Here is a 23,339-nt window from a genome sequence, read left to right on the forward strand (position 1 = left end):
AATAATTTTTTTTAACAACCATCTCCTATTAACATTTAAATTTAACATACAAGTTGTTCGATTTAAAACAAGATGTAAATAACATTATAAATGTTGTTTATCTGAATTTTTTCTCCTATTTTTTTTTTTTTTTTTGTAAAATTTATGAGAAAGGGGCGCGAGAAATTTAATGAATAAATAATGAGTTGAGCGTTTTCTTTTTCTGTTTTTAGTCCAAGAATAATTATGTGTGAGAAGAGCAGGGAAAAAAGGATTATATAAAAAGAGGGAAATACGTTTAAGGTTAAAATAAAAGAGAGTTCTCTGTTTAAAATATTATTTTTATTATTATGTTACGTAGAACTGCTTTTTATTCTTTTTCAATTGTTGAACATAAATACTTTGTATCTTCAAAATTATGTCTTAAGGGTATGTGGGCAAAGAATGTTTTTTTGTGGTTTGAAACTTTCTCTGAAATAAAAAATGATTTCGGGTTAAAATTTTGAAGAAATGATTTAGTTTGGTACAAGTAATCTCGCTGTTCTACTCATTTACTATAACTTAACGTAAAAATAATAAAAATAAAGCAATAAATAGTAATATAATGTGTTTTATCATAGTTCATTCAGCGGCCACTTCCTCGAATTGTCGCTGTTTACTGGAGCACTGACACACTCAAGCAACGTCTGTGTATGCGCCGCCATATTTGTTTTCATTTTCGTTTAAAAATCTCTCTCTCTCTCTCTTTCTATGAGAAACATCACTATTCCTTGTCGAGAACGTAATTTTTCATAATTAATTATTCAAAGTTTCTTCTAAAGTTTGAAACACGCTTTGAAACTTTGGAAAAGGGAAATGCATTAAATCGGCGAACCGAAACTTTACATAATTAGGGATAAATTTCAAACCAAATTTCGGTGAAACACTTCATTATATTTTCAGTAATGAACTATTGATTGTTTTGGAAAATGTCTTTAACAGCTGGAAAATATTGAATTTTATATAAACTTATAAATATCCGATTAAAATTGTCAATAAAATCAATGTTAATTTTGAAAATTGGTTTAACGAAAATTATTTTTAATTTTATTTACATACATTATTTTGATGTAAAAAAAAAAGAAGAATACATAAAAAAAAAAATGTAAAAGAAAATTTTCCTAGATTGGAAAAAGAAGAAAATGTAAAAAAAATGTATATCATGCATTTTGACATCCTTTGAGTAAACTTTAACGTGATAAGTTTGTGTAATGAAGTTGTGGTCCTGTGTGATATATAATGTAATCAAGTTGAGTGAGTATAGATGAAATATTACATTTCAGGATCAAATTTCAAGGTCACAAGCATATTTCCCTATGCAACAAGTTTATGCGATATATACTTTGTTCTTCTTTTTATATTATTCAATACACATATATAGCTAATCATTCATGCAAATTAAATATTTCGCATTAAAGAAAAAAAGTATTGTTTATTTTTAAAATTCAAAAAATATTTAGTTTATATAGAGCTTCAAAATGTGATCAAATAATTTTTTAAATGGATACATTATATTCTCCTGATGAACAATGTTATTAAATTGATTTAAAAAATGTCGAGCACAAGCATATATATATGATTACGTTAAATTATGTGTTTCTGTTTAAATAAATGAAGCGTATGTGATTGAGTTCTGTCGTCCAGTGTTGTTGCATGCAAATTATAACACGATTTTATCTCTTGACAACTTCATTCATTTAGAAAAAAATATATTTTTTAATTATTATTATTATTATTATTATATTTATAATAATGTTTATTTTTTCAATTTCTCTCCATTATATTTCTTAGGATGTTTATACATATAAGTAGTCTTATTTTTTTTTTAATGAAACTAAAATATGCTTTATACAAAATTAAAAATTAAATTAATTAATATTAATTAAATTACATAATCCAGAGAAATTATATATTTGGCTCAGTGCCAAATAAATATTTATTTGAAATAAATTTTTATTTGATTTGAATAAAAATTTTATTTATAACATGTAAAATTTTTTCTTTGCGTTAAATAAATGGTAGAGTAGGCCTGAGACAAATATACGTTTATTTAACTTAAGTATATATTATATTTGGTTCAAATAAAACATTTTTTTGGGTGTATTAATATTTTTTTTTACTATATTATCGTTTACTTACACTGAAAAAAAAATTATTCAATTCAAATAATCGGTTACTTGATATATTAACAAATAAATATTTATTTGAATTAAATAATTATTATTTAAGTCAATTAAATGGTGTTTATTTCAAATAGAAAAATTATTGGTTCAAATACCAGTTAATTGACTCAAATAATATAATGATTTAATAGAAATAAATAATTAAATCTGACGATGTTAATTATATATAAAAATCTACATTTAAAACAAATTTCATATACATATATGTGGTTTTATTAATTTCTGCGCCACATATGGATTTTTAACTAAATTTTATAGGTCAATTGTTATATATTTTTTTCTCTCGTGTCAAGGCATTATTTATCAGAGATTTTGTGGTACTTTTTAATTTAAAAAAAAATAAAAAAAATAATATAGTGAAATATTTCTATATATGCATCGTAGTCAGCGATTTAAAACGTGTATCTTCATTTTTTCTTTTTTAATTTTTGAAATTTTTCCTTGGATTTTTAAAACTATATATCGATCGATATAGAATATCAGCCAACAAGATTTTAATCAAGCTTTTGAAACCCTAGCTGTTATGCACGCTTGACCTGGAAAATATGCTTTGACACTTGCAGATAAAAACAATCTGTAGATGATGGGAACTCTTAGAATTTATTTGGCCTTTTTCGAAAGAAAAAAAAAACAGAGGTAAAAAAGGTTTCACCCTGCTCGAATCAATCATTTCGAATGCTTGTACAATAATATTAAATTTTTATTATAGAAAAATTAGTTTTATTTATAGTAATTAATAAAAAAAAAAAAATTTCACTTTTTATATTATTTGTTTCTTAAATTTTATATATAATTAAAAAAAAATTGGAAATAAAAATAAATTTTTTATTATTTCTTATTCAATTGAAAAATATGTTATAATACGAAATGAAATATAATTTAAACGACTTAACGGTTGTGAAATTACAGAGAATGAAAATTTTTTATTCACTTTAGTGTGAAAATAGAAAGGCTATTTAAAAGTTGCTTCGTAGACTGTATGTCGTTTTTTAAAAATAGCAAAATTAAAGGAGAACGTTTTGTGTGTGTGTGTGTTTTTTTTTTTCAATCTTAAGAACGCGCTTGCGTGTGTCACATTTTATTTATTTGACTTGATCGTTAGCATAAAACTCACGTGCGCAAGTTGGAAGGTTCAAAATGACTCACAAAGGAACCTACATTGTTATAATAATTTAGTTTGAATAGTATATATATATAGAAAATCGAATTATATGATTTCATTCATGCCTCCATTTTTAATTCTTTTACTTTGACAAAATTCCTCTGAAAAGCAAAAAAGACTTTCATTTAATAAATAAATTAAATTAAATATATTAGATAAATGAATCCTTTATTATATTAAGTTAGTGTTGTCATAAATCAAAAAAATTCGTCAAAATGTCAAAATTTTTAACATCAGTTTTTATCATTATTTTTTAAACAAATTACCTACACAATTACTTCAAATAGAAATTTCAGGCTCATTATAATAGGAAAATTTGACAGTTAAAATAGCATAAGTTTAAAATCGTTTTTTCAATAAATAATAATCCCCTGTGAACTTTAAAACCTTATAAAAATAACAAAACTAACTTATTTTATTTTAATACACATTAAAAAACTGCATTAAGATAACCAAAATTAATATTAAGGATATTTTAAATAGAAGGTCTGATATTATTACCTTATTTATAATATAACGGATTCAAATTCTTATAATTTTAAATATATCATTATTTGTTAAAATTATTTATTTAAATATAATTATATTTTTAAACATTTTTTCAAACATATGTAAAATCTTAAAAATAGTAGATAAATTTAAAATTATATAAAATGTTTACATTTAAAAAATATTTAGGTATATCAACTAAATATATTTTTTTGTCGAGTCTTTATAGAGAAAAAAGATATACGTATTTTTCTTGTTTTTTAAAAAGTGCCCCAATTTTCAAAATTTTGGTTTTTTCAAAGGCGTATAACTCTAAAAGTATTGAATTTAAAAAAATTTTTGCCATTAAGAAAGGACTACATTAAAAAAACCAAAAATTTAAAAATTCATAACACAGAAAAAACTTGGACTCATTTTTGTTGCAACTCATTTTCTTTTGGGTATCGAAATGAGTATGGGACAAACTTCATGTTATTCAAAATGATATTGGCTGGAATTTCAGATTTCTAAGTTGGCATCATAAGCAGAGTAATTTTGTATTTCAATTATTGTTTCTAATATTTCAACAACACCAGAAAGATTATTTTGACCAGTACGAATATTTAGAAGTTTTTAAATAAAAATTATTTATTATTATTTACGTAGATAATAATTAATTTCATAAGTTTTTAAATTTACCGCTATTATTTAAGTTGGCAGTACCGTTCCTGTTGTCAAAACACATGTTTTCATTTTTCTAACCTAAAAACATATTTCCTTTATTATTTTATTACGCGATTACAAGCAATTTTTAATAAAATTATTCGTTATTTCACAATATTTTTCCATTTTTCTTTTTCTCAAAATGAAACTTGCCTGTTTCATTTTGATACTTTTACCTTAGAACTCGAAATGAGACAACCAGTTTCATTTTTGTTGCGAATCAAATTGAGTATAGAATCTATACTCAATTTGAATTCAGGTTTTTTCTGTGTCAATTCAAAAATTCGACCACTTTTATGAAAACATAAAACAGTAGACCAAATTCATTTCAAATCAGACAGGCAGAAGCTTTTTCAAATGAAAAAATAAAAAAATGAGTTATCTAAATTACTTTAAAAGTTATAACACATTTAAAGTTTTTTTTTCCCCTTAAATTTTAGATAAACGACCGACACATTTCAGCCTGCCAGTTTTGAAATGAATTTGGTCAGTACGTATACATTTTTTATCTAAAAAATAAAAAAAAATATATATATTTAATCGAATTTAAGAGGTCAACTTAAATTTCACGAATTATGTACAACTCAGCGAGAGACAGCAAGCGAGGAATTTATATAGAGCTATAATTTAACAATAAAATAAAAATCAAAGTTCGTTGTTTTTTTTAATCTTTTTGTTTTTAAAGTAGTTAAAACTAGGTGAACTGTGAAATTCCTGCTTGAAAAAAAATTAGTGAGTAATAATGTTATATACATTAAAAGCGAGAGAAAAAAATATTCGAATAAATGTATATAATAAAAAAGATAATTAGTCCATAAATGATGTGAAATTTATATTTTCGTTGATAAATTTTAATTGAATGAAATTGAGAATATATGAAATTACATGAATTTAATTATTACTATATATATATATAATAGGAGTAATGCGTACAATGTTGATCGAATAACGAAATAACGTGAAATGACCGTAATTCGATTGATTACTTTTGGGTAACTGAGTTTGTAACAGAGTTTGTGGTTCTTCTATATATACATATATATGAATGGAAAAAGTTATTCAAACTTTAAAATATTTTCCGATTTACGAAAAGAGAATTATCAGGAAAAATACTTGAAACTTTGAATATGAATTTTGCTAATTTCCCTTTTGTTCTATTCTTTTCTTTTTTTCTTTTTTTTTTTGCAAAAACTCTTTTCTTGCTCCCAAATCAAGTATGATTTCGAATATAATTATATTCCACTCATAAAACAGTATTTACTTCAACAAAAGAATATTATTTTTTAAATTAAATTAAACAATGTTCTGTTAAAAAAAAAGAAAAATTCAAAAAAAAAAATTGAAACATCATACTCAATAAAGGTACCGAAATTTTATTTTAAATATAGATGAATTCAAATGAATATCAGTATTTTGAATATACTTATCCGAAGTATTTTTTTAAATATGTTTTTTATCCATAGGTATAAGAAATTGGTTTGGGTATTTTATAATCGCTATGACGAGAATATTTGATTTTGACGATTATACAAAAAATTGATGAAAAAAATAGAATTTATATTATAAATAAATATGTGAATAATTCAGGAAATTTAAATATTTTTGAAACAAATCAGAGTCACACGATTTTTATTGCATAAGTACATACACCAAATGTTGGCGTCCTTTCAACTAATATTGACCCAGTCCTGACATTTCTGTTTCGTTTTTTTTTTTTTATTTTTTTTGCACGGGAACGCTAATTAGGTTACAGTCTATTCGAATTTAAAATCGCTCTCATATTTCCATTCGCTTTTCTCTTCCTCTCTGTATATATATATATATATATATATATATATATATATCTCCGTTTTTTTTCTAATGAAATCGTTTTATAAAATTGTTGCCTCGTCGAGATAAATACAAATAAAGTTTTTTTTTTCTTCACAAAAAAGAGTTTTCATTTCAAGTGAAGCTATAAAAACAATAATAACGTCCTTAAAAATTATATACAAGTTTTTAGCGACGATTAAACTGTGGAAAAGTGAAGCACAATTTACTTTTTTAATTACCTTGCCAATTAGGTGTAATAAAAGCATTTTCATGTTTTATAAACTATCAATAATTTCCATTTTTTAATTATTCATCCTTTTGCAAATTTTGTATATTGAAAATTGTTATTCAACTTTTTTGCAAATTGCGATCATAAATTAATATTCATTCTTTTTGGAAAGTTGATTTTTAAATTATTCATTGTTTTAAAAGATTTGGTAGCTTAATTAATACTTTTTTTTTCAATGTCGTTAATAATAATTGCTTTTCATTTTTTGAGATATATATAATTTTTTTTTCATTTAATTTTAATGTACTTTAATTTTCTTTTCAAGTTGCTAATTAACATTTGTCAGACAATCTTCTTTATTTAGCTCAAAGATTATTTTTCCACGTAAAATGTTTGTTTTATCAATCTCGGAATTCTATCGAAACATGAAAATCCTTTTTCCCTTTCAATATGTTGTAAATACAACATATTTCCTTACTCCAATGTCTGATGGATAAACTTAAAATTGATTTTCTCTTTGTGTTAAAACTTTAATGCTAGCAAACATCTTCTTTTTCCGATTTTCTCTAAGCTTTCAGTACTTCTCAAGAGTATACATATGTACTTACAGCTTATAAGCAAAAAGCAAAAATTATGTATATATTTATTTTTTCGTGCCTTCTTTTCATCGTTTTTTTGAAAATATACTTTTCATTTAAAAATTATTATTCAAATATCTTTAGTAGTTTAAACTTTATTAGTTTTAAATTTTAGAAGTTTTAAACTTTACTACACTGAGAAAAAAGGTTTGAGCTGACAACCAAATATTTCATTCAATATATGTGCAACTAAAATTTTTTGGTTGACACAACTAAACTTTATTTTGACAACAACCAAAGTTTGTTTCAGACGACTAAATAAGAAAATAAAAAAGAATTTGGTAGTCTCAACCAAACTTTGGTTGATGTCAACCAAAAAATTTTAGTTGCACATATATTAAATGAAATATTTGGTTGTCAGCTCAAACCTTTTTTCTCAGTGTAGTTTTAAATATCAGCAGATTTTTCTTTAGTGATTTCACACATTGATATTTTAATCTTTAGTAGTTTGAGAATTTGAACCATAAGTAGGTTCAAATTTTTAAAGTTTTTAACTTTGCAGATTAAACTTTGGTATTTTAATTTAAGTAATTTTAAACTTTGGTAATTTAAAGATGTTACTTTAATTTTTGGTAGTTGTAGGTTATAGTTGTTTAAAATTTATGTATTTTAATCTTTATAGTAGTTTTAAACTTCAGTAGTTTAACATTTTTGAAGTTTGAAACTTCGTTAGATTAACCTCAGTAGTTCTAAACATAGGTGTTTTAATTTTATAGTAGCTTTAAACTTTAGGAACTTTAAACATCAGTAGTTTAAAATTTTTGTAGTATTTTAATAGCTTTAAACTTTGGTAATTTAAAATTGTTACCTTAATTTTTGGTAGTTGTAGGTTGTTTAAAATTTATGTATTTTAATCTTTATTATAATTTTAAACTTCAGTAATTTAAAATTTTTGAAATTTTAAACTTCTGCGGATTAGGCTCTAGTAGTTCTAAACTTTGGTATTTTAATTTTAGTAATTTTAAACTTTGGTAATTAAAAGTTGCATCTTTAATTTTTGGTAATTATAAGCTAAAGTTGTTTAAAACTTAGATATTTTAATCTTTATAGTAATTTTAAACTTCAGTATTTATTTTTGAAGTTTTAAACTTCATTAGATTAAATTTTAGTAGTGCTAAACTTTAGTATTTTAATTTCAGTAGTAGCTTATAAATTTGATTAATGTAATCTCTAGTATTTTTTAATTTTAAATTTCAGTACACGGAAAACGGAAAACAAAGTTTTTCCGGGTATTTTCAAATTTTTTTGTATATTTAAACTTTTGTATAATTTAAAAACTTTTTAGTTTTAATTTTTGATTGTTAAAAAAAATTTATTAATAGTTTTTAACTTTTGTGCTTGTAAACTTTGATATAGTTGTCGACAGTATGAAGTATGAGTGTGTATTGTAAAGAGTGGGGACTATTGCACAGTCCTTTAAAACTAATGCATAAGCAGGTGTGGTCAGATTAATTAGTCGCTACTCAAAGTGATAGCACGGTTAGTAAATTGTCTTCCAAAAAGACTCAGTGAAGCTTTGAAAGGATTGATTATCTCCAAGTTTTTGTACTTTGCTTGTTAAATAAATAAAGTAGAGTTTGTTCTCAGTTGAGTAACCAACTCACAAAAATAATATTATTAGTTGTTTCTTACGGCGACAACATAGTAGTTTAAAATTTTTTAGTTTTAATTTTTGGTAAAACTATGGTACAGTTTAAAATTTTGTCAATATGCAATTAAAAAATTTTCAATTTTGCTAATTTCAGCTTTTGTCATTTTATATTGAACAGATGATAATTAAAGTTTGGTAGTTTTTATTGTATAAAATTTACAATTGATAATAGTAGTTAATTGCATGAAAATAATTGTATTTTCCATTAATGTCAGTCTCAAATAATTTGTTTGAGTTCTCAAATTTAATTAATCTGGCACTGTATGTATATATATGGTTCTTATTAATACTGTCTATAAAGAACCGCCCTATATATAGTGAAACTTGGCTAATTCGTATTTCACGCTACAAGTTCTTTACTTTAAACCATCAGCGGATGTAGAGAAATCTGGGTTTGCCCCAACTATGTTTAGACATCTCTCGACTTTTTTGCTTGCACCGTAAGTTCTTACGCTTTTATTCGTGAACTCCAAACTACATTGCTGGGAAAACAAGAAAAACTCGCATTTCCACTTTACTTTTTTTTTTTTTTTAATTATAATTATACTAATGAATTTTAAATTGAAGAAAATTCTTTTATTTGTGCGGTAAAATATAGAAAAATAAAATGCACTTTAAAAATATTACGGTTTAATGTATATGTAATATATCCTTAAAGCTCTGAATTATATTTGAAAGAAATGTTTAAATAACCTGATACAACATTTTTTTTAGAGATCTGTGGCATTTTCAATATGCATTTAGCAGAGCTTTTATAAGTACTGGTGAATATACAGAAGCTATTGTTTCGAAAGAAGGTCAAAAACTTTCTTTGAACATCGCTAACAACCCTTGTTAATCACACTGAATATATATGTAAAGATTCGATACAATAGCTTGATATTTGTAATCCTGTCATTTTTCAATTTCCTTCTGGTGTATATGATTCTCATTTATGAAGGTTTTTTGTAATAATTTTTCTTTCAAGTTAGGTACATTTTTTTCGGGATATTTTTCAAGAATTTTATTTTAATTTTACATATAATAGATATATTTTATTTGAACTTGATGATGAAAGAGAATGCGGAAATGTATAATAACCAGAAAGTCAAATACTGCATTTGCTAATGTAAAATCTGTGTGCAAAAATTTGAAACAATTGACAAAGACCTTGTCAAAAGAAAAGTATATGAATAATTATTAGTCAAGTGACATTTTTTACTTTGATGTTACGATCAACTTCAGTGGAATCTATTTTTACGTGTACCACACAGAAGAGTAATAAGACTGAAGAGAAAGGAAAATTTATAAATACAAAAAATAAATTAGAAGTAAAAAATACGATTAAAAATTTAAAAAAAAAGAAAAATTCCGATATTACGAAAACTGAAATCGAAGTATCTTGAACATAAAAGCAATATTAAAGTACCACTCAAAGAGGAAGAGAGAGAGAGAGAGAGAGAGAGAAGCTTTGAGTGTTTTCAAGAACAACATCTTGACTTTTATCTAACAAGTAACAAAATCCTGCTAAAGAATATTCTTTTCAAGGTCGTTAGGTTTCGAAAGATAATAACTTTAGACGTATCTACTAACCAGTCGATAATCTGATAATTCAAAATATTAAAAAAATAACATATTTTAAAAAATATTTTCAAGTTATATAATTATGTGGACATCCGCATGAAAAGGTCCCACTTTGTCGATTACAATAAGGATTATTTTTGCGTTTAATGTTAATGCGAATATAATCCTTATTGTAATCGACAAAGTGGGACCTTTTCATGAGGATGTTCACATATACTATAGTTTCCTAATACAATAGTAAAGTTGTGAAATTATAAGGGAAAATAACCTTTAATAAATATTTCTTTTATGAATTATGAAATTCCTCAAAAGAATATTTCAGAAAATATTTCTTCTATGAAAAGAAATTCTGTGCGAATTTCTCATAACGATTGTATATTATATATATATATATATTAGCCTTTTACTGACACTTGATTCTTTTAACCCCTTGTTTGCAACCCTAGACACTTCAAAAAGTTCTGTCGTTGTATATGCTTATAGATCAAAGGTTAAAAAAAAGTCCAAGCAGTTAATGTCACGTTCGCACTTCAATATTCATCCCTAATTTCCCATGTGAGATTCGCATTTTATAAATTTCAAATTACATTTTTCCTTTATTTTCACTTTTTCACGATATAACCCACATTTGACAACTGCATCTTATTTATATTCTGTCATATTTTTTTTTACAACAATTAAAGACAGAATGAATTTTTTTTTTAATTTTTATCATTTTGACTTAGAAAACTGAAATACCGCCATATTGGATCCGCCATTTTTAATTTTTAAAATCTGACTTCAGATTCGTAATCAGCAACCTCAAAAACCCATCAAGTTTCATATAAATCCATCAATTTAAAAAAAAATTTATACTACCAAAAATTTGACACGTTTTTTGAGATTATGTTTGACCTATGAGCTACAATTTTGAGGTTATGTTGTGTTATGTCCTATACGATCTTTATATAAATAACCTCAAACTCTGCGGTCCCTTGGCTTCACAGAAAAAACTTAGTCTCATTTTGATATGCAGCAAAAATGAGTCAATGCTAAACGACATAGACAGTGGCGCCATCAACCTGGCTCATTTTTGCTGCTTATCAAAATGAGTAGCATACATTATCATTTTGAGTTCAGGTTTTTTCTGTGTTGTGACCTTAAATTTTAAGGTTATATTGGACCTAAGGCCCTACAATTTTGAATTTATGTTTGTCGAACATAGCCTCGAATTCAACGGTCCCTTGAAATCGAATTTTAAATTTAATTTAAAAAAAAAATTCTCTCTCGAAAATGACCAGTTTGTGGAGAATCAACCCATATAATGTTTAGTGTCTTGAGGTCAGGTTCAAGAACAGAACAACTCACAGCTTGAAGTGCATGATGAGAGGTGTATAAGCGCGAATGCCATGATAAAATTAGCTCTGCCATTTTCGTTTAATCTCGCGAAACGACACAAGATCGTTCTCCCGATAGTTGCCTCGAAGAATTTAATTCATGAGTATCATCACTTTGTAAACTTTTGTCGTAATTTTGGATTATCATAAAACTCAATTAGGTAATATTAATAATATTAAAATAATAAATTATAATCACTTATTATCTTTTAATAATATAGGTAAAGGTATTAGATATTAGATTTATTAGGTCACATATTATATTAATTTTTATAATAATTTTGATTAAAAACAAAACAAGAAAAGATGTAATTTTAAACTTAGTAACAAAAATTCAGAAAATTTTACATTATTTAATAAAAATTTACTTTTATTTTACTTTAATAAATATTTAATAAATAGGTATTTTTGTTAAAAATACAGAAATTATAACGGTTTGCGAATATAGTTTATTTGATAAAAAAAAATTAATTGTTTCATTTAAATATTTATTTGATAATAGTCAAGTAAACGTAAGTCGCAAATTAAAAAAAATATTTAAGCATAAAATGTATAATGAATAATTAATTAAATGAACAATACATAAAAAAACTATACTTACGTAAGTATGAGACAAGATGAAGATTAAAGAAATAATGATAATATTAAAGGAAATAATAGTAATTAAAATTAAAAGGCCAAAGTGTATCAAAGACAAGTTTTGAAGCATATATATATAGTCCTTTGACATGTATACTATATATATATATATATGCATAATAACCACAAAGAGACTGTGAGCCAAACTTATCAGTAAATCTTTCAGGGTTGTCTATTCTAAAGAGAAATGCTAATTCACCCCTAAAAACAAGAAACAGAACAATAACAATTACAAAGTGGATTCAAATCGAATTCAAACGTATGATAACTTCACTCTGATTGTACTTTACTAAAAAAGTAAGGTGCATAAAAAAATTGTACTGAAAAAAAAATTTTTAATTATATTTTTAATTTTAATATACGTATATATATAAACATATTGCAATTAAAATTCTCTTCATATACGCACATTGTTCCCAAGGCAGTAATTAAAAAACAGCTTTACATAAAATAATGGAATTTACAGCCTTTTTTTAAAAAAAAGAAAACTCTTGTCTAAAGGGATGCAAAAAAAATAAAATTTCTTAACGTTGTTTTATTTTTATAACCGCGTGGCATCTGACCTATTATAAAGGATGGTTTTAGAGAATTCTAGATTGTGCCATTAAATAAATAATTATTTCAGCTAAGACTAAATGAGAATAACCAAAATAGATGTCTTCCCATTACACACGCGCAAAGTCTAAAGTCATTAATTAAGTAATTCTCTAATTATTCAGTCTAACCTGATTAACAATTTTTGGAGGAGAAACAATTCTCTCTGGATAATTTCATGTATAAATTAATCTTCCTCGAGTTAAACTATTAATTATATTCTTGTTAATTAATTTATAAGAGCAACCTAACGGAGTTAAATAAATAATTAATTTAATACCAGCTTATTCATTTTCATCTAAACTTATATATCAATTTAATTTAACATATTATATTTACAATTTGATTCAAATTAATAAATTTAATGACTTCCTTTATTATATTACATTTTTTTCTATGATATTTCCTCTCCATATTATATTTTTTTTTCCGGCTATAAAGGATGATTAAATTTATTAAATTTTTTTTTATTTGTAATTTGTTTATTTAGAAATATACTTTTTAAATTTAATTATTTGTTAATAAAATTAAACTTAAAGTAATATGAATTTTCATAACAAATAATCAGGGAAATTATATTTAAGCTTAAATTTATATAATATGTTTTTTTATACGCATTCTATAACATTTCAAAATTAAAAAGTGACAAATTAAATTTATTACATTAAAATTAATAATTAATAATTAAAATTATTACAAATTAAATTTTAAAACAAAAGATAACAAAAAAAATGTTTAATCTTTTTAAATAGTTTATGTAAAAGAATTTTTTAAAAAATAAATTTCTAATTTTTGTTTTACATTAATTTTTGACTAGGATTGATCGATATCATCCTTGCTGTATTATTTAAAAGATAACAAAATTATAAATAAATATATAACATCCTGACACATTATTAATTAATCCTCTTCTAATGTAAATGCTGATGAAAATAGGAATTAAAAATTGATACCATACTTATAAATACAAGTAAAGTTCAAAAGTAAAAATAAATAAAAAAAAATAATTTCCAAAATGTTATTATTGAAAATTTAAAACAGACAATTAATCATTTATTTTAACATGTGCGATTATAATTAATTTAACAATTATAATATATATTGAGAAAAACCTCAAATTTATCAAAAATTAACGGTTTCAAAACAAATAGTACGACTTTTGTTGCAGATGGTTATTTACATATATATATATGTTTCATGCACGTATAAAAATATTTAAATATATATATTTCTCGTATTGACATTATTTATCGATTATTATAGTATAAATGTGTTATTATAAATAATTCTATTCAATTATTATCATTATTTATTCATATAAAAAGATACTAAAGATTGAATATCTATTATTATAAATTACTTTATTATTTCCTCCAGTATCACAATTAGAAACAGTAAAAACTTTGTTTGAAATTTAAATAATAAAATAATGCAACTGTAAAATATATATTCACTTAATTGACTGTAAAATAATCAAAATTTTTAGATTCCTTTTGAAAGGATTTATAAAAAAAAATACAGGTGCGTTAAATATTCAATTATACAATATTTGTTCAAAGAGTGACGCTAAAATCTACTGTTTTTTAGTCCATTTTTGGGCCATCGAATTTCGTATTTAAACATAGTCCAAAGTGCTTTATACTGAGGGACGATAATTCCATAAACGTTTAGAGTTGAGGATAATCTTTGTTTTGATGCAGTGTTAAAAAAGGGTTAAAAAAGAGTTAAAAAAGAGTTAAAAAGTGGTTAAAATATAACAATTAAAATACGCTCAGATTCGCTTGAAACTTATTACACGGGGGTTTTTAGGGTCGCTGATTATGAATCTGGTGCCAGTTTTTTAAAATTCAAAATGGCGGATCCAAAATGGTTGAACGATTTTTAAAAATCTTGTCTGCAATTGTGGATCCGCCATTCTGAATTTTGAAAAATTAACGCCAGAATCGTAATCAGGGACCTCAAAAAACCCCCGAGTAACAAGTTTCAAGCGGATTTGAGCGATTTTTAGAAATTATGTCCGTCATTTTGGATCCGCCATTTTGAATTTTTGAAAACTGATGCAAGATTCGTAATCAGCGTATATTAATTGTTATATTTTAACAACTTTTTAACTCTTTTTTTAACACTTTTTATTTTTTGAGGTTATGCTCAACTCTAAACGTTTATAGAATAATTGTCCTTCAATATAAAACACTTTGGAGTATATTTAAATTTGAAATTCGAAGGCCCAAAAATTGGGCTAAATTTGGCGTCACTCTTTTGTGATGTCATTAAGAAAATATTATGAATATTGTAACAGTCATAAGTGCTGCCACAGTAAAAATTGTTTAATAAATACTTTTTAGTTTCTTCAATTATGCATATTTCAAATTTTCTAAATTCTCTTCAAATTATTTATATTGTTACACTTTACACCTGCATTAATGGTGATGGATCTATTTTACAATCTCAACATATGCCGTCTAAAATTAATGAAACTTTAAATGGCACTGAATCAATTGAGGAACAATTGACAAGAAAAAAAGAAATTGCACATCTCACAAATCTAGGAATGGATGAGCCAGAATTATTTTATAATTTAACGCATCCAAACAATTTTCCAAAGAACTGCACAAATTTGAAACAAAAGATGAGACATCTTTACAAGTCGACGAATTATTATTCTCATTCTCGTGCATTGTGGTTTAATTTTGTATTAAAATGGGCAATGAAATTTTACAGAGAAGGTAATTTTTCTTCTTCTATAAGATTTGAAGATTATTTTGCCATTCGATACTACACCATCAAAGGATATGGAGAAATGATATTTGATACAGATGTATCGAGACGAATTAAAAATGCACTTTTTAGTTTGGCAATTACACAATCCAGTGATCCAAATGAACAAATGGATTTTACTCTATTTAGAGGAAACACCGAACTAACATCATGGTACAAGGAACAATTTAATGAAACAAAAAATGAATTACAATGGCATACATTTATTGAAACAACATCAACTCGTAAAGAGGCAGAATTTATGACTGAAGATGGAAAATTTTCAGATGCATTTCTTATGACTGAAGGTGTTTATGAAATGCATTTTTCAAAACCATATCTGAGAGCAAACATCAATAATTATACTTCTTTTGGTGGAAATAACGAGACCGTTCTAATTCCAGGAATGAAATTTTTCATTAACGAAACAATTTGGAATAAAGAAAATGGGACTAACGAACGTTTAACAATTAAAATGACACACAATGATGAAAATATAGATTTATTTGATCAACAAAAGAAAGTTATGAGTGAATTAAAAAAATTACGTGAATCTGGAACTCAATTTTATGTATGTTAATTATTATCTTTATCCAAGATATGCAATCCATATTTTTTTCATTTTTTTTTTTCAATTTAGATAATTTGTGAAATTATTTTCTAATGTTATAATTTATTATTATCTATAAAAATGAAAAAAGGAAAATTTTAAACAAGTGTGTAAATACTTTTATTTTTTAAATTAACAAATAATACATATCATTTTTGACAGAATTGGATATTAATAAGTTTTTATTTATCTTTCTTGTTTAATTTTAATGAATAATTTAATATTACAAATATGATATCCAAGTGAACATTAAAAGTAATTATTCTTTATATATCTAAAAATATATCTTCTTAATTAAATAGAGATTTTTATTTCTAATACATTTATATTGACACTTGCAGGAAATTTCAGTCACATTGTAGAATGTAAATAAACATTTATTTAATTTTTAACAATTTTTTTGTCCTTTCAAATTTTAGATTATAAAGATTCCATCTTTAATTTTAAATTCGTAATTGCCTATCACAAAAATAGAAACTTTTTTAAAGAATAAAGTTGTATAAAACTTATTTGTTATATTGCACACAAATTTATGAATTTTTTGAAAACTGTCACGCAGATAAAATTCCGATTATTTTTTCGCATTTTTTGAATAAGAAAATAAAAAAAAATCATTTCGAAAACAAACAATTCGACAATTTTACAGGTGATCATATTTACATATTATAATATACGTTTGATATATGTAAAAAATTTAACAAATATGTTTCTAATAATTATTTACACGACATTTTGATGAAAAATTTATTGGAGATAATTTAAAATTATAATCATTATTTTTTGTGTATAAAAGACAAGAATTTGAACTCCCTAATATCAGAATCATAGTAAAACATTGTTAAACATTTAAACAGTAAAATAATGCAAACGTAAAATAAAAAAGTATTCTTTCATTTGACTGCAAAAAAAAACAATTTTCAATTTCATCTCAAAGGATTTCAAAAAAAAATACAGGTGCACTTAATATTCAATTATAATTTTTGTTTAAATTTCATGACGCGCTAGAAAATAGAAAAAACTTCATTAAACAGTAATTTTTATTTTATTAACATTTTAGAAAATTTAAATACTTTTTGCTCTTTTTTTTTGTTTTTTGATTGTTTAAATATAATAATCATCATAATATATTTTAGCAAAATCAAATTACGATAGTGAACATTACGAGAATTGAGATTTTTCATTTTTTAATTTATAAGACTTTCCTGAGGAAAGTTTCCGATTTTTATTTTAATCTGTATCAAAATTTTACTGATCAATAAGTTTTGATAAATATTATTTTGAGGCATTTCGAAATTTTTTTTTCGAAATCTATAATCAGTTTTTAGCCGAATTTAAGTTTGTATGTAACTTAACAAAAAATTCTTTACGGATAATTCCGAATTAATTTTTATTCCGAAGCTGAATTTTAGATTTTAAAAGCATTTTAATTCAGCTTCAGAATAATATGGAATAAAACAAATTTGTTTCGAAAAGAATTTTTGTTTATTTATTTAAATATATACAAATTTAGATTTGGATAAAATTTGGAATGTCTCAAAATAAAAGTTATTAAAATTTATTGAATATATCATTCCAAAATTTTGGTCAAGGATTTTATAATAAAAGAAATTTATTAAAGTATTTGATCTATATCTAAATTTATATTTAGATTGAAAATATAGAAAAATAAGGTGAAAATGATTGTATAAAAGTTGTATATATATATATTATTTATTACTGAAAATAAATAAAAATTCTTAAAAAAATTTTCAGTTCCCCAAACATGGATTTATTAAATTTTCTAAACACTCTGCAAATTATTCATATTATTACACTTTACACCTGCATTAATGGTGATGGATCTATTTTACAATCTCAACATATGCCGTCTAAACTTAATGAAACTTTAAATGTCACTGAATCAACTAAGGAACAATTAATAAGAAAAAAAGAAATTGAACGTCTCACAGATTTAGAAATGGATGAGCCAGAATTATTTTATAATTTAACGCATCCAAATAGTTTTCCAAAGAATTGCACAAATTTAAAACAAAAGATGAGACACCTCTACAATTCGACTAATAATTCTTTATCTCGCAAATTATGGTTTAATTTTGTTTTAAATAAGTCAATTAACTATTACAGAAAACGTAATCTTTCATCTTCTTTAAGATTTGAAGATTATTTTGCCATCAGATATTATTCCATTAAAGGAAACCATGAAATGAGATTTGATACGGATATATCGAGACGAATGAAGAATGCTCTTTTTAGTGTGGCAATTACACAATCCAGTGATCCAAATGAAAAAATAGCTTTTAAATTATTTAGAGGACAAACTAAACCAACAACGTGGTTCAACAAAAAATTTAACGAAACAACTAAGGAATTAGAATGGGATGCAATGACTGAAACAACGTCAACGCGAATAGAGGCACAACTTAATGCAGGAGATGGAAAATTTTCAGACGTATATAATGAAATGACGGAAGGTGTTTATGAAATAAATTTTTCAAAACCATATTTGAGTGCAAATATCAAGGATTATATTTATTTCAATGAAAATAATGTGACAGTTCTACTTCCAGAATCAAAATTCTTTATTAACGATACAGATTTTTACAAAGAATCAGAGACAAATGATTATTATAGATTTTGGAGTCAACGAAATTCTCCGTCAAATCAACTTTTGACAATTAAAATGACATACAATGATGAAAATATGGATTTATTTCATCAGCAGAAGAGAGTTATGAGCAAATTGAAAAAATTACGAGAAACGGGAACACAGTTTTATGTATGTTAATTATTATCTTTGTTCAATATTTCGGAACGAATGAATAAATTTTAAAAATCATTAGTTAAAATTTTCAGTTTCTAGAATTTTATTTAATATTTAATTATTTTTGAGCCGAATTTTTATTTGTTCGAATTATTATTTTGCAGAATTTTCATTAAATTCTATCAATAATAATTCGAAAAAATAAAAATTCATCTAAATTAAAATTCTATGTAGTGAAATTCTACACCATAATAAAAATTCATTAAAATGGTTATTATGTTGTATGAAAATTCGAGCAAATAAAAATTCTGTAAAATGAATTTTCGGTTATACAAAAATTCTGTGATACAGAAAATCGGTTTAATGAAAATTTTGCATAATAGTAATTCGAATAAATAAAAATTCGGCTCAAAAATAATATCAAAAAGGAAATTTTATAAAATGCAAATTTTAACTAATTTTTTTTAGAACTTATTTATGCGTTCCAATATTTCTTACTCCATATTTTCTTTTTTGTCCTTGAATCTAATGTTTAAATATTTATGAGTTGACAAAAATATCTAATTTCCATTTATTTATACAAATACATGTGTTGCAAAATAAAAATCGATCACTATTCTCTTATCTTTTTACCATTTGTCTTTTTTTTAAACTTATACACGTGTTTATAAAAATATTCAAAAGTTGAAGGAAGCAAAATTCAGATTTATTGAAAAGTTATTTTTATTAAGTATTTCTGTTAAAATGTCCGATATAAGACAGAATTTCAACAAAAAAATCATTTCATCTTTTAATTGCTTCTGGTCGGACAAAAAAGTTTCCACCTGCTGATCTTATTGACATTTTATTCGAAGTATATAAAAAACGGAAAAAAATTAAACATGCTATATATAACTTATTGTGTAATAAAAGAAATGTATCGAGGAAGCATCTATTCTCATAGGATTATGGAAAACGTGTATTGGCATTGTAAGAGAATATTTTTGATATTGCTGCAGTCATATTGTGAATATATATGTATCTAAAGATATCGGAAGAAAAAAGTGAGAGGGTCGACGAGCATTAAAGTTTCAACCCCTGAAACGGCTTCTCTTGAATCACCCTCAGGGCTTCCGATCAATTTTAGCCGGTGCTTTTCCTATACCACACAAATTTAAATGCATAAAATCAGTGCGTCCATTCTCCAGTTACATTTTCTCAGGCAATAAATATTGACACCCTTGTACAACAATTACACTTAACACAAACGTTTATATCCCAAACATATTCACTTTTTTTTTAAACAAATTTTTTAAATTTATTTAAAAATTATTAGAAACGAAGGTCATAATTACGATTTGTATCATAATTATTATTACGTAAGCTGTGAATATTCGGAAATTGGTTTCTTTCTTTAATTGACATTTATAAAAATGGAACATATTTTTCAAATATACTTCGAAAATATTACTTAACTATAAGAAAGAAAGTTATTTAAATTCCAGTAAGTTATTATTACTGTGTGGGGCGCATTTTCGGGTGTTTTTTAGGTTGAATTCCCTTGCCTTTCATTAAACTAATTCTACAGTTTACAAATATACGTCGAAAGTAATACGACTGAATCAATTTCAAATTTTATTTTTTTAGAATTGCCGCACTTTTGTAGATTGTCGATATCAGCGCTCTCGGTGGAAAAAAGTGGCACCATTTGTCGTCTGTTACTGTGATTATTCAGTGCAGATGTTGTTTTTATTAGACAAACAAATTATTAGAAAAATAACTAAACCTAAAAAAATAGTTAAATAACCCGACAAGTAAATTTTATAATTCTATTTAGGAAAAAACTAATACCAGCCCAGGAATTCCATTATTGTTACTTTACAGCAATTATAGACCGCGGAGAGAGGGATAAGGATAAACATCATTAATTAGACAAAATTTATAACAATAACACTATTTATTAATATTCACTTTAAATTTTAGAAAAAGTTAAATAATGGCAGAAGGCCGAAAGACAAGATTTATATTTTATGTATTCAATTATACTTTAATAATAATGAGATCGATCCTAAAGGAAGCGACTCCTAATTAATTTATTGGGACTCGCCGTCCATTTGACGACAACGATAACACCTCGTCTCATTTTTATAATTTTATATTTTAATTATTTTACACAAAAAAGAGTAGAACACAACTTGACTTTACGAACACCAGGATCAGAATGAGAGTAAAATGGCTGACGAGTCAAACTCGAAAGCATCGCTTAACAGCGGCCTTTCTTTTCGGTGTCATTGAGATCAATTAATATTCAATAATATAATACCCACGACCGATAATCGATACACAGTCGTCGGTAACGCAGATCCCTACACAATCCGATGTTAAATTGATTGATGCGAGAAGTATATAGGAAATTGAGTGCCAGTATTGATTTGACAGATCGTGTGAACAAAACAGCAATTTCGTCTTCTTGGCGTTCTTGAATATTCGGGACTCTCATCCAAGTATATACACCAGGAAGCTCATCTTCTAATTTCAATTATGGATAGTGATGTCCTCAACGTCTTTGTGACCCATCGAGAATCCTCAATGCCTCGCGAGAGTTTTCATAACAGTACAAAAAGACAAATCAGAATCGAATTTATTTATTACGAGTCGACTATTAATCTGACGACTTTGGCAAGTTGGTTTGTTAATTAGTGAATTTATTATATAAACAAAATGAAGTAAATATCATAAGAAAAATTTTTTTATAATTCATAACATTTTATAGCTATTATGTCTAGAGTCCCAATCTGGTGTCGTTTATTTACAAAATTTATTTAAATTTATCATTAGTATGTATGTATATATTTAATACTTTTATTCATAATTAATTAGATGTTGAAATAATATTTTTGTAAATAAATGTTATTTATCCAATATATATATATATATATATATATCTTCCTATATTACAAAAAGATATCGCCGCCGCCTCCGCTGTTTCAAGAAATCTCGACCTAGGAGGGGAGGAGTCCCCCCCTCCTAAATTTTGAGGTTATGTTCGTTTCAAGGCTCTGTATATAGCCGCAAGTCCCCCCTCCCTCCTCTCATTTCCCCTCCTCCGCCAAAATGGCCTAAATTTTAAGGTTATGTTCGTTTCAAGACTGAATATAGGCGCAAGTCCCCTCCCCGCCAGAAATGACCAAAATTTTGAAGTTATGTTCGTTTCAAGGCTATGAATATAGCCGCAAGTCTCCCCTCCTCCGCCAAAAATGACCTAAATTTTGAGGTTATGTTTGTTTTGAGACCCTAATAAAGCAGTAAGTTTTTAATATTTAATATTCATATTCAGATTTCAATGAATTTGTAATATGTAATAATTTTTTGAAATAGATGGTTCATTTGGAAAAATAAGATCAATAGAAAATTTAAAAAAAAATGATTAAAACAGGGGGGTTGGCGCGCGAAGCGTATATATATATATATATATATATTACAAAAAGATATCGCCGCCAACGCCGCCGCCGCCGCCGCTGTTCCAAGACTCTGAATATAACCGCAAGTCAAGAGAAGGGGGGGGTAGAAGAAAAGGGAGGGGGGGACTTGAGGCTATATTCAGAGTCTTGAAACGATCTTAACCTTTAAATTTAGGGTTGGGGGAGGGGAAAAGGAGGGGAGGAGAGGAGGGGGGATGGGAGTTGGCGCGCGAGGCCGCTGTTCCACGACTCTGAATATAGCCGCAAGTCAAGAGAAGGGGGGTAGAAGAGAAAGGGGGGACTTGCGGCTATATTCAGAGTCTTGAAACGGTCTTAACCTTTAAATTTAGGGTGGGGGAGGGGAAGAGAGGAGGGGGGATGGGGGTTGGCGCGCGAAGCGCGCAGGGGGCATAGCCCCCTAGTATATATATATATATATATATGAATTGAAACAGGAGAATCTGTCAAAAACAGGACGAAACCTAACGATAATATTTTGACAATATTGAACTTTGATTATTATTTATCGTAAACTCTCGCTTGAATGCAAAACTAATTTTTAATATCAGTATAGTAAATGTCAGTTTCAGAATTCCTCTAAGTTTTCTCATTATAAATAAATGATTCATAATTTTTTTTTTTTTTTTTTTTGAAAGAAATCATATACATATAGCAAAAAAATAAAAATAATATTGAAATTCATACATTTTTCAAA

The 23,339-nt window shown here is 25.4% G+C and overlaps 3 protein-coding genes across 3 annotated transcripts in view; all 3 read left to right on the forward strand.

Moving 5' to 3' along the window:
- Positions 1 to 23,339, forward strand: part of LOC127278683 (microtubule-associated protein futsch) — an 89,583-nt gene that overhangs the window by 28,966 nt on the left and 37,278 nt on the right. The window lies entirely within an intron of this gene.
- LOC127278677 (uncharacterized) lies at positions 14,422 to 16,443 on the forward strand. The gene is made up of 2 exons (XM_051300495.1): positions 14,422 to 14,577; positions 15,402 to 16,443. Exon 2 carries the CDS (start codon positions 15,413 to 15,415, stop codon positions 16,391 to 16,393), a length of 981 nt encoding a protein of 326 aa, XP_051156452.1. The 5' UTR covers positions 14,422 to 14,577; positions 15,402 to 15,412; the 3' UTR covers positions 16,394 to 16,443.
- LOC127278675 (uncharacterized) lies at positions 17,222 to 19,501 on the forward strand. Its single transcript, XM_051300492.1, has 2 exons — positions 17,222 to 17,377; positions 18,176 to 19,501. The coding sequence occupies exon 2, from the start codon at positions 18,186 to 18,188 to the stop codon at positions 19,206 to 19,208; it is 1,023 nt and encodes a 340-aa protein (XP_051156449.1). The 5' UTR covers positions 17,222 to 17,377; positions 18,176 to 18,185; the 3' UTR covers positions 19,209 to 19,501.

The sequence above is a fragment of the Leptopilina boulardi genome, unplaced genomic scaffold (genome assembly GCF_019393585.1).
Source record: "Leptopilina boulardi isolate dan_hultmark-lab unplaced genomic scaffold, ZJU_Lbou_2.1 LbouV2_210, whole genome shotgun sequence".
Lineage (NCBI taxonomy): Eukaryota > Metazoa > Arthropoda > Insecta > Hymenoptera > Figitidae > Leptopilina > Leptopilina boulardi.